This window comes from Pituophis catenifer, unplaced genomic scaffold, assembly GCF_029215685.1.
Source record: "Pituophis catenifer annectens isolate HBS135680 unplaced genomic scaffold, rPitCat1.0.hap2 SCAF_1, whole genome shotgun sequence".
Lineage (NCBI taxonomy): Eukaryota > Metazoa > Chordata > Lepidosauria > Squamata > Colubridae > Pituophis > Pituophis catenifer.
Window position 1 is genome coordinate 279,532,688 of NW_027256881.1, and position 12,626 is coordinate 279,545,313.

Here is a 12,626-nt window from a genome sequence, read left to right on the forward strand (position 1 = left end):
GGCTCTTTTACAACCTGTGGACTTCAACTCCCAGAATTCCTGAGACAGCCAAGCTGCCACAATTGCCCACCCCTGGCCTAGACCAGTGATTCTCAATCTCAGCAGTTTTAAGATGTGTGGACTTCAACTTCCAGAATCCCTTCCTTGAGCATGTTGGCTGAAGAATTCTGGGAGCTGAAATCCACATATGTTCAACGTTTCTGAGGTTCAGAAACACTAGACTAAACCATAATTCATTCCACAAGAAAACATTGCTCCTAAGGAAACTATATAAAGGTGTTCATAATTTCGCTAGCAGTGAAATTGAAGGAGGACTTTTCCTTTTCAAAAACCAAGCAGAAGCTGCATTGGCTAATGTGTGTGATTAGAATTGAAGAGGACAGGAATGGAAAATTCAACCTTCTATTGGAGCCAAGACAGTGGTGGGATTCAGCCAGTTCTGTCCAGATCGCGCAAACCAGTAGTGGCGACTGTGGGAGGCTCCACCCACCTACCCGGATGTAATGTGCGACTGCTGCACATATGCAGAAGGCTGTGCACATGCGCAGAGGTGGCACGCATTCACATTTGCGAACCGGTAGGGAAGGTAAGTGAATCCCACCTCTGAGCCAAGATATAAAGCCACAGCTAATACCATGTTTGATTTGCCACCAAGAATCATTTTTACTTACCTGAGTTTGCATTCTTAGGGTGATGAAATGATTTATCTAATCAGAAGTAGCATGATTTCTTCTTGGGGGATAATATTTGGAGGATAATTATATTTTAAAAACTTGCTATGCCACCCAAAAATGATAACATTCTTCTCTTGATGGTATCACTTTTCCAATCAATTGTGTTTTTTTCTGGCAACACAGCATCTTAGGTAGGAGTGGTATTACCTATTATGTGATATTTACTGAGAAGACCGATTATGAAAAATTCATAATTTTTCACTTTATTTAATTCACTTTATTTAACAATAATTTTTTACCAACACATGGTATTGATAGAAAGTTGTTCCTGTTCAGAAATGCATCAGCAAAAGTCTTCCTGCATACTTAATTATGGAGTGATTGTCACATTTCTGTAAGTTCTGGATGACTTCTGAATTATACTAAGCTTTGAATTATTTGATTATGTGCCATCAAGAGCCTTAGTGAATATATATAGATTGCAGTGGTGGGTTTCTACCACTGTAGAACCAGTAGTGGCGGTTTGGGCGAACCGGTAGTGGCGGTGGTGGGAGGCTCTGCCCCCCCACCCGGATGTCATCACGGACGCTCTGCGCATGCACAGAAGCGCCACACCTGAGCAAAGCGAGTGCGCACACACACATGCTCACAGTTCTGAACCGGTAGCGAAGGTAAGCAGAACCTACTGCTGATATATTGTCTTCAGTTCAACCTGCCCCCAGCCTGGTCTTTTGGGTTTTCAGTGGTGCACTCATTAGTTACAGAAGGACCAGGATGGGGACAGATCATCCTGGAGAAAAATCTATCTATATGCTTGGTAAGAGCTGATATCAACTTGATGGCACATAATAATTCAAAATCAATTGAGCTTTAAATGCTCCTCCATCACTACCCATATTATCCTCAGAGAGTAAAATAAGCACAAGATTAGAATAAAACTAAAATAGCTTGTTTTTTGCTATGGGGATCATATCCCAGAAACCTCATAAAAGGCAGTTAACAAGTAGTAAGCAAGCTTTAGATCAGAAAAGCTTTCAAAAATGCTCCATTTATCCCTTCCCCCTCCCCAGCATTTGTTGTCAGCATAATTTTTAAATAAATAAAATAACATAGACTATAAAGCTGTGACAACAGTTAATAATTTTGCCTTAAATTGTCTCAAAGGAAAAAGAATATAAATATATATTTTATAGAAATATATAAAAGAATAATATTTTTATAAATATAATAACATATTTTTATAAAAGAATAATATAAAAATATGTTTTATAACAATATTTTTCATATAGACAAATTAAAAAGCAAAATATGGAAATGTCAGAATTGAAATTTTAAGACATAAGCTAATTTCTACATCTTCAACTTCAAAATATTGTATGGACCATTCATAACTTGATGTCCTCTGAATAAGGTGTTCTTGAAATCCCATAATTCTCCTGTCAGTATGGTCATTTATTATAACTCTAGAAGGTCTTAGAAGCATGAAGTGCTAGGTTGAAGAACAACGGTCTAAGGCTACGATTTATTCCATTTCCTCTGTCTATGGTCATCTGTAGAATTCTTTGAAGAATGTATCCGGAATGCTGAATTAGAAGCCAAGATGCCAGTAATTATGAAAAATTCTGTGTACCTTCACAAAGCTGCCACTCGCAGGATAAAAAGCTGCCGATTTCGTCGTAGCAGATGCAGCAATTCATGGAATAGTTGTAAGTATTACTTGTCCCTGTTCTTTTATAGTTTATAGATAATTCAGGGTTTGTGATTTTTTTTTATCTTGTAAAAAGGACATAATTGTAGCCACTTTGGTGAAAAAACTGAGTTCACCTTTGATTCTATAATGATAACCTTAAGGTAGGAAAAAGGCAATCATTGATGACAAGTTTCTCCACATTAATTAAAGTTCTAAATCTATGCTGTACTTTATTGGTTTAATATGAAGCTGATCTCTGGGGGCAAAATCAATCCCATACAGTAGATGGCTACAATTTGCATGGCTGCTAGAAATTCTGAGTTATAATTCAACACATGTAGAGGATATCTAATTGCGAAAGGCCACTTGGTATATCGCGATAGCTCCATTATGTGTATTAATCAGTGTTTTGTTGACTGCCATCTTTTTTCCTCTTTGATTGGCACCGACTTACTTAAACTGTTTGATAACCCCAATTTCACCCCTTGTTCCCACAGTACAGGCCTGATTTTCACAGACCTACCTCACTGTTTTCCATGGTGCAAAATGTCCATCAACCACAAAACATAAATAAGATGAATAAGTCGTATGTTGTATACCATTCTTGTTTTCAGTGCGGCAATCACAATCATTCATGTACTCAGAAGCAGAAAACATAGAAGAGCTGAAGGAAGCTGCGAAGAAGCTAAGCCAGGACCGTCATTTCCGGGAAACCATCTATCAAATCATGGAGTCGCATCAGGATTCTTCCTTGGTCAACAAAAAGTGAAATTGCCCACCCTATTGTCAGGGGAGTTCTAGACTCAGCTTGTCATTTCATTCAGCAAAAGCCAAATTGATTTGTCTAGACGCAGAAGTATGACAGCAGTGGGCTTTCACGAGGAAGCGAATGGAACACTTTTCATTGTAGACCTTCGTGGTTGGACCATTATTCTCAATCAGAGGGTTCCATGTAGCTTGCTGTAACTCCTTGGCTGTCCATTCCTGTCATATTAACTGACTCTGCTTTCTTCTCAACTTCCTTTATCAAGATCCATGGTTTTAGAAAATGCCCAGCCAGTCCTTTACTACCAAGGAGAAATACATACAGTATATGAAACAGGTACATCAGGTGATGAGCCTAAGAAGTAAATCATCTATAAAGGGAAATTTACTACAACTTGCTTTTTTCAGATTTCTCATTGGAGGCCAATGATGGTTAACATTCACTTTGCTTTATGTGCGGACAGTTCTCCAAACACTCAAAAAGCTGATTACTGGACAGTTTTCTATATTCACTGTAGTTTGGTGGCAAAATCATCATGCTTCTAACATATTATGCTATGCTCCCCATTTCCTCTGTGTAGAAGGAAATTTCTAGGGCTGAAAATTGTCTGATGAGAATTAATGACTTATCTCTTTACGGTATCTATTGGCAAACATAATGCCTATCACAAGTAGAGAAAATCTCGTATTTGCTTTTGGGGACCCCTCCTCTGATGCTTGCATAGCACCTGCTACAACCTGGCAGCTGGCAACTCCAGGAAATCACCTTTATTTCTGATCCTCCCCTTCACATGGAGAGAACATGTCCACTTCTGGCTTGCTTAGATGCTTGTGAACCCCCTGCTCCTCTGACATGTTTCCTAGCATAACCTCTAAGGACCATCCTAGATATTTCTTGGAAAGTTCAGTAGCAAGAGCAATGTCAACAAAAGATGTGGTGGGGTAACGGAGATTCTGAGGTGATTTGATCTAGGAAAGAAAGTGGAGTGGAAAACAGAGCAGAACAGGAGAAAAGGAGGTTAATAATATCCCCATTCCCACATAGCTAATTGTGCTACTTCCAAGTAAGAAAATTATCTATTGATCTGTTGGCAGACAGACATTTGAAGAAAAAAAACAACACCAGGGCTGTCCCGATTAAATGGGAAACAACCATTTTCTCTTGGTATCCCAGTTTCTTATGTCAATAACAACCCCCCAACTGTTAATGTTTAAAATAATCTTAGGTGCCTGACTCGGATCAGAATCATCATGGGCAGATGAAGAAACAGCTTAGTTCCTCACCCACCCCCAAATTCTTTTTCTGTATCTAAGTCACAGATGCTATGAATCTGGTAGGGCTGAAAAGAAAAATCCATAAAAAGAAGGTGCATAAATAAATCTGCTAGGCTGCCCTAGATTTCTATCTCGGTATCCCTCTCTTTGCAAATGCCAAAATGGAGATTAATCTTCAATTAATCCTTTACTGTATTTTATTCCAGGTTCATCTGTCACAAGTTGCTCTGGTTAAAATGAAGTACCATTGGTTACTTTAGAATGTTTAGAATATGATCCAAAGCTGGAAACAGACAGATTACTAAATCTTTAACTGATCCGTTCAAATGTATTGGACAAACCAAGACTACATGATATTTTAGAACTATTTAAAATAATAGTATAACTATGTAGCTTTCCCAAAGCTGCTTTCTGGAAACCAGCGGTGCAACTTTTTTATTTCATGCCTAAAATTTGGCTGCTTCTCCCTGTGGGCTTTTCTTTCATTGCACACAAACAAGCAAACTGTTCAACTCAGATCAGGCACTGGCTGTTAAATTGATCTGTTGATAACAGCAAATTGAAGTAGCCACTAACCATACCTGATATTATCAATAGTGGGGAATATCTGTAGCTCCGGTGTAGGATGAAGGTGAAGGTTCATTCTCCGAGCTTGTGGGTTGGTTTCTAAATGTTCGGAGAGCAACCCACAAGCTCGGAGAACAAACCCTCATACCTTATATTAGCCCAGTGATGGTTAACCTTTTCAGCACCAAGTGCTGAAACTGGAGCATGTGTGTGCGCACACACGCACCAGAGCACTGTAACCCAGAAGAGAGCAGCTGGCCGCCACATGCATGCACACTGGCCAGCTGCTCTCTTCCAGGTTCTGTCACGTGCATGCACGCTGAACAGCTGGTCTAAACCAGCTGGCTGGTGCGCACGTGTGCACCGGAACCCAGAAGAGAGCAGCTGGCCGGTGCACATGCGCACCAGACCAGCTGTCCAGCATGCATGTGAGAGATGGAACCCAGAAGAGCAGCTGGTGATGGCACGTGTATCCACAGAGAGGGCTCGGCACGCGTGCCATAAGTTCGCCACCATGGTATTAGCCTAAAGCCTCAATAGGTATTTTCTTCAATTGATGTAATAGAAGGGCATTCCCTTAAAAGGTCTTTCTCACTTTCCATTAGCCTTTTTTTTCCAAACAGAAGAAACCTAATGAGGTGCAAGGATGGGGAACCCTGGGGAAAAAGGCAAGGATACTGAAGTTTCCCAAAATTTGTTAGCAGTTAGATAGGAAGATAGACGAAGGCTAAGTCAAATGTAACCGAGGAACATTTGCTCCCTCTAGTGGAATCCAATAATAATGCATAGATTCTAGATGTTACTAATTAATAAACAAGCTTTTCCTTCCCATCAAAAACAAATAATGTGATTGTTAACAGACAAGAAGTCAGCAGAGGAAGTACTTTACTTTTGCTTTCATCTGAGATATGTCCAGTGGGTTGCTAAAGATATTGTCATGATTGTAGCTGGTGTTGTATAATACTATATTTTATAAAACAATTTCGGTCTCTATACCAGGAAGACAGTTAAATATATTTCTTGAGACAGCTGAACAATGCTACAATTGCTATTGATTGGCTGAAACATCTTTAAGGATGACCAAAACAAATTAGTGAAGGCTTCTGTCATCCTAAAAGAGGACTGGTGGTGAGCCACCAAATAGGATGAGCAAAGAGTTGTGAAGTTGTAGTGCACTCAATGGAATGTGTATACAGTAGAGTTTTTAGCCTTGCATTGCCTTTCTCTGTGCTAATGTCCCATAGAAGACTCATTCAGACTGGTTATCAAACCATGATTTGGAATATTTAGATAAGCTTGGGTGCCTTTAGACCCTTTTCCCCTCCCCTTCCCTCTTCCGTTACTGTACTTCTGACCTCCTTTATGGTTTGCAATTGTTTTGATGAAATGCTCAGAAATAGCACTTTTGTAAGCCAATGTTCTGTGAAATGTAGTGGATGAGGCTCAAAATAATTGCTTATGACAAAGAATACAATGGTGGATATAAAAAAAAAACTTTCTGTCTGGCTGGTATTATTTTGCATCTAATGTTGAATTCCAGTGCCCTTCCAATTCTATACATATGTGGTGATCATATCAAGAGTTTCATATGTGACCACACACAATCAAACAGAAATATAGCTCCAGAATCCCCACAGTGCATATATGAACATTTCAGCTAAACCATGGAATTACCAAACAGATAACATAACTAATCAATGGAAGAAGGGTTAGATTACTTTATAAGGAGGGGAAGCATGTGAGAAAATCCACTGATACACAGTCCAAATGGATGATGAATTATGATTGGAATTGGCCTGTAAAACATGAACAGCACTATGATCATTTGGGAGACTTTCCTTGCATATAATTTTCAGGCTATATCAGACACTTCTTGGTTTGGATTCTTTCTATAACTGTTTTACTTCTCAATTCAGTCTGCCAATTGCCTAGCAGGGGGTCTCCAACCTTGGCAACTTTAAGACTTGTGAATTCCTCAGCTGCTGGCTGAGGAATTCTGGGAGTTGAAGTCCACATGTCTTAAAGTTGCCAAGGTTGGAGACCCCTGGCCTAGCTCTAGAAAGCAGATGAAAAACCAAGCATTATGTATAGACCTGGGTTACAGCATTTCCATTCTTAACATTTGTGGCTGAAAGAAATTGATAACTCAATGGCAGCTTTAAATAAAGAGTAACATGGAATTATTTAACATCAATTTAACAGAGATGTACTCGGGGCATAGCTGTGTAGGTTCTCCTGATGCAGCATTATGTAACTAATGCTGCATAGGGAGAGCCTACACAGCTATGCCCTGAGTACATCTCTATAAAAGATTAAATCTGTGCTATTTACATAACAAAAAAAAATCTAACAGTAATGTTAAGAACTAGAATGAATCTGATATAACACTCCTATTGATACAAATAAATATCCCACCATTTCTCTTCCTCTATACACTTACATTTTCACAAAAGTAAACATCAGTTTGCCGTTGCCTATCAATTTTCCTTTATTTTTTTCAAACATTGCATTGTAAAAAGGAAAAACAAAAGATTTATATGATCTAAAGAGAAACCAAATATTGTGAATAATTTTTTTTTCTCATTCAGTATTTCCATCAAGGTTTGTGTCAGCACTTCAAGCTGCATTTACTCTAGTGCTGACATAAGAAGGAGAAGCGGAGGCGTCTGGAAAGGGACATTTGACTTTTCACCTACTTATTTTCCCTGGAGATAATATCCCCTAGAAGATGGGATGGGAGGGGGGAAATTCCTTTGAGCTGGAGCAATAGATTAGGGGTAGAGTGACTTGGAAGATGGCCAATGAGTGCAGGGGAGTGGGGAACGGAAAGGGAGGGTTTTGGGTCTGGAAGTCAGTGTTGGCTGCGATTGAGTCGGAGTTACAATGTTGTACTAAATAAATGGGAGTTTTTTCTTCAAAGACTTTGTTTGAAATGCAATTTATTTGAGATGACCTCGAAACCTGACAGTTTGCTTTCTAAAGGTATGCGTATAGACAAACTGAAATTCTGATAATATGCCATTATTTTGATGAACATATATCTGAGATGATTGGCACAGGGTATTTATACACTCCATTGAACTTTGATTGCAAGATAACATGTTAAACATAGCAATGCATTACTCTTTGGAAAAACTAAAGCCAAAGTCTTGGTTTTGAAAATATATAAATAAATTATGCTTTGCAACATTTTCAACCATTGTCCTATTAGCATCCTGATATCAGGTATCACATCAAGTGGGGGAGTTGTGGATTAAGCAACTCTGTGAATCATTTTCAGACGATCTTCAATATTATATGAAATTATATGACTCAGTTGAGTCTCTATTTCATATCAATTCCAATCAGTCCTCATTTATAGGGAACTACTTATATTGCCTGCTAGCAAAACTGATGCTTTGAATTTACAAAACCCAAGTTCAATTATAGCCTTTTCCTTTAAGAGTATGGGATAGAGGAACAAAGCAAGATGGGAAACCTGTTGAGAGCAAGATAATACTAATTGGGTTCCCACATGTGTGCTAATCACACATAATGTGGCTTGGGTTTGACTTAGCATAATATGTGAACCCTGCCATGAATAAGAAGTACCTAATTATCTGAATAAGTCTGATAAGAGAGCCTCATTTATTCATGTATTCCGAGATCACAACCCCTCAAGCACAATATAGCAAAAGTCTCTGAACTAGAAAAGCTTTGTGATTCTATAGAATGAGGGGGGGGGGAAGCTTTCACTGCTTTTCTTCTAAATCTCAAATAAGCAACACCCTGGCTTTCCAAATCTTACTGAAATACTGTGCTAGAATCCCTTATATTGGCTGGGTATGGTGGGACTTGAAGTTCAGCAACCTCTAAACAGTTGGTTATGTAAACACATTGCATTAATATTAGAAGCAACGTTTTAAGACATGAAGAACCACCTGGCTCCCTCACACTCCTTTTGTGTGTTTCTAACACACACACAAAACTGTTAGAAAAGAAATGAAGCTGCCCTGAGGGCCAAGAATCAAGGCTGAACAAAATTAACAGTCATGGGGCACTGCTCTATTATGCTTGCTCAAGTACCTTGGCTTTGCTCCTGCCACAGGGAGAGACTGTACTGTGCGCAGCTTCAAATGGAAATGTAAAGAAGCACAATGGGCAGGAAGAAAGCAGGAGAAAAAAAATTCAAAATATCTTTTGAGATCTGTGAACTAAAGCTATCTCTACTGGGACCTGGTTCACCGGTGGACAGATTTAAGCACAGAACTGTAAGAACTGAAGAAGAATTTTGCTAGTTTAATGTAGCTCAAAGGTGAAATAAACTTTAGGTTTGATTTTTTCCCCCTCACTCAGATCAAGAATGAAAGGAAAAGTCATTGTGACAGATGAGACTCTTACAAAAATCTGTTCAAGAGCATGAAGAACACAAAGAGTTGTACAGAAAAAAGAGCTGCAGATAATTAATCCCATTACACTTGACAGACAGCTATAAATGGGAAAATGAATGAAGACAGACAGACAGATATGATGAAAGAGAGGAATCTTCTCCAAAGATTCCACATGGACTTGTGAATTGATGAAATTAACTTTCTAAATCATCTGGCCAGGTAGCCTAAACAGGAGGAGAAATCAAGTATTGTTTCTGATTTTTATTCTATTGCTGGCCATATTTCTACAGATATTCCATCAGTTCCTGTAGCTTCCACAATGGTGATGCCTGGAATGTTAATCTAACTTAATCTTCTATTACTAATATATCTTTTAAGGTATCTTGCATGTTGACACCTCTGTTACACAGAATTTCAATATATTCCTTTTATCTTCATTTGATCTTCTTTAAATAAGTTACTAACTGTCCATTGGTACCCTTTAGCATATCAATTTAAAGTTGGAGCGTTCTTCTGAGTTTGAAGATCTTTGGAAGATTTACCTTATTTCTCTGAGAAGATTTGAGGTAGTTTATTTTGTGAGAGTTTTATCCTTTGACTTGATGTTCTGTGAAGAACAGTAGTTTCTTCATTCCAGTCACAAAGCAGACACCAATTTTCATAAGCAAAAGATGTTAATTGGTTGATAAAATACTCAATAAATTTTGGTTTGTCTTCATTTGGTACATAAATGTTAGCTACCATTGTCTTTATCTCATTCAAGTCCATTTCTATTGCTACCAATCTACCATATTCATCTGATACTACTAGCTTAGGTTTAAGCTGAGATTTTAGATATAAAATAACTTCATTTTTCTTGTTTAGTTCTGCTGAGGTAAATTCTTCTCCTAATCTTTTATTAACCAAATATTTTCTGTCTTCTATTTTAATATGTATTTCTTGAAGGCAAATTATATCCAAATTTAATTTCCTCAAGTAATTGTAAGAGATGACCAGGCTGAGCCTGAGGGAGGGGTCAAACATTGTCCTCAGTCAAGTCCCTTCATGCCCATAAGATATCTAAGTCCAACCCACCTTCAATTCTATTGACTCTTATCTACTGCCAATTTGATTTGACTGCTAAGTTCTTGTAGAGAGCTTAACCTTACAATAAACCCTGCGTTTCCTGATTTCCGTGCTTGATAGTAATGAAATACTTTCTTCTGCTTTGTGAGGGTGCTGGCCATGTTCCATGTTAAGTATTTATATTCCATTTCCCTTTTTATTTTAAGGGGATGATGAATCTAAATCTTGTGCAGCTGCTCCTTCACTTCTATGGATTTCAGTCTAAATCTTCTTTCTTGATATGCGAAGATCACCTCTTCCAATTTATCCCAACAAAATGGATTCCTTTTCTTTTTTAAAAATATTTGTCAGGAAGGCATATGCTTTTCTTTATCCTCGGGGTTCTAATGGGGATTTCCATCAAAACAATTATTTCTACATTATCAATTTGCAATTTAGTCTTAAAATGATAGTCACTTATTCTCCTTTTTACAAAATAGACCAGCACATCAAATTGATTTCTGTATACTCAATTTGATGATGTTCGTGTATGTATCAGTTTGGTTAAGACGGTGATAACAATAAAATAAAAACTGGAGTGGTAAACTTATAAGTAATTTTTCTGTTACATTTCTATTTCCTAGGCCATATAGTCCAGTTATAGTTTCTCCTTACAATTTTCAACTTTGGCTTTCCAGTCTACAATCACAAGCAGCATGACTTGCTTACATGCTCAGTCACTCATCGATTTGAACTTGACCATGAAACTTATTAACCTCCTCTTTTTCTGCATCAGTGTTTGAAATATAAGCATGGATAGCTATCCTATTGATGGGTTAGCCATGAGGTCTAATGCAGTGGTGAAATCCAAATTTTTTTATTACAGGTTCTGTGGGCGTGGCTTGGTGGGCGTGGCTTAGTGGGCATGGCAGGGGAAGGATACCGCAAAATCTCCATTCCCACCCCACTCCAAGGGAAGGATACTGCAAAAATCTCCATACCCACTCCACTCTGGGGCCAGCCAGAGGGGGTATTTGCCTGTTCACCGAACTGCTCAAAATTTCTGCTACCGGTTCTCCAGAACCTGCTGGATTTCACGCCTGGTCTAATGGGAAAATATATAATTTAAATTAAAATGTTGCTGCTGAACACCTGCAGACATAACCTTCCCCCCCGCCTTTTTCTTTTATTTTGGATATTTGTTTGTATTTTTATTTTAAAAAAGTAAATCATGCTTTGGTTTTGCATTGTTTAAGGACGGTTTACAAGCAAGTGATATTTTTACATTTTATATCAGTAAGTGAAAATAGAAATTGAGCTGTGTTAGATGGCACAGCAGCACTAGAGAATAAATTTCGAAGACAAAGCTCTCCAGTTAGGCTAAGGGCAAGATTCTTATTATTCCAAGGAAGATTTTGATGAATTGCCTGAGGTTTTAAAATGATTTTTTTTCCCCCAATATTCAGGTCTGTACAAAACAGGTGCTTTTGTCTATGTTATATTTTCCCACCTAAATTATAAGGGAAAAGTTACCTGTTTTTCTTCTGTGTTCAAAAGAGTTGTAAGGAAACATTAAATAGCAGTAAAAGATCATAATGTGTACAACCATTAAGGGTTTTTGTGCTAGAGGGAATTTGATTTACAGCACAATGCAAGACAATTGGGAGGGGGAGAGCTAACAAGAATTGGATGAATACATTTGGATCAAAGGGATAAATCTTGGGTTACTATAGCAACAATGCCAACAGCCTTACCATAAAGGCATCACATTTTTGAAACACTAAGCAGGAAGGCTTCATTTGTTGATATTTTAATCTCTGGATTATCATAGTTTTCTGTTTGTGTTGTATGATAATTTTTATCTTGTGCACTAATCACTGAGTTGAGAGGCCTATGCATTTGATTTATTACATAAATAAATGCATGTCTGGAACTGTATCCTGCTGAAACCAAATAGCAATGTAATTTACTTTTGGATATATAAAAATGGCTGTATATTTGGAGGGTATGGAGTGGCTTTTTCCAAAGGAGAGAAATAGAATGTAATGCTACACATTACATGCTTTGCATTAAGCTTTTGTTTGTTTTAACCACTTTATTTAAACTAGCCACAGTGGTCTCAGTCGCTCACAATGTGAAGCCACAATGTTAACCATGATCTGCACACCATAATATTTATGTTCACATGGACAACTAAACCTAACCCAATCATATTATAGATCACAACTCCCAGCATAGCCT

At 38.0% G+C, this 12,626-nt stretch overlaps 1 protein-coding gene across 1 annotated transcript in view; it reads left to right on the forward strand.

Annotated features, from left to right (window-relative positions):
* The window catches only part of PLEKHD1 (pleckstrin homology and coiled-coil domain containing D1), a 35,807-nt gene extending 32,406 nt beyond the window's left edge, over positions 1-3,401 (forward strand). The window contains exons 12-13 of the mRNA XM_070931261.1: positions 2,231-2,380; positions 2,979-3,401. Of these exons, the coding sequence (XP_070787362.1) occupies positions 2,231-2,380; positions 2,979-3,133 (305 nt within the window). The 3' untranslated portion in view covers positions 3,134-3,401. The remainder of the gene's footprint in view (positions 1-2,230; positions 2,381-2,978) is intronic.
* Positions 3,402-12,626: the final 9,225 nt, after the last annotated feature.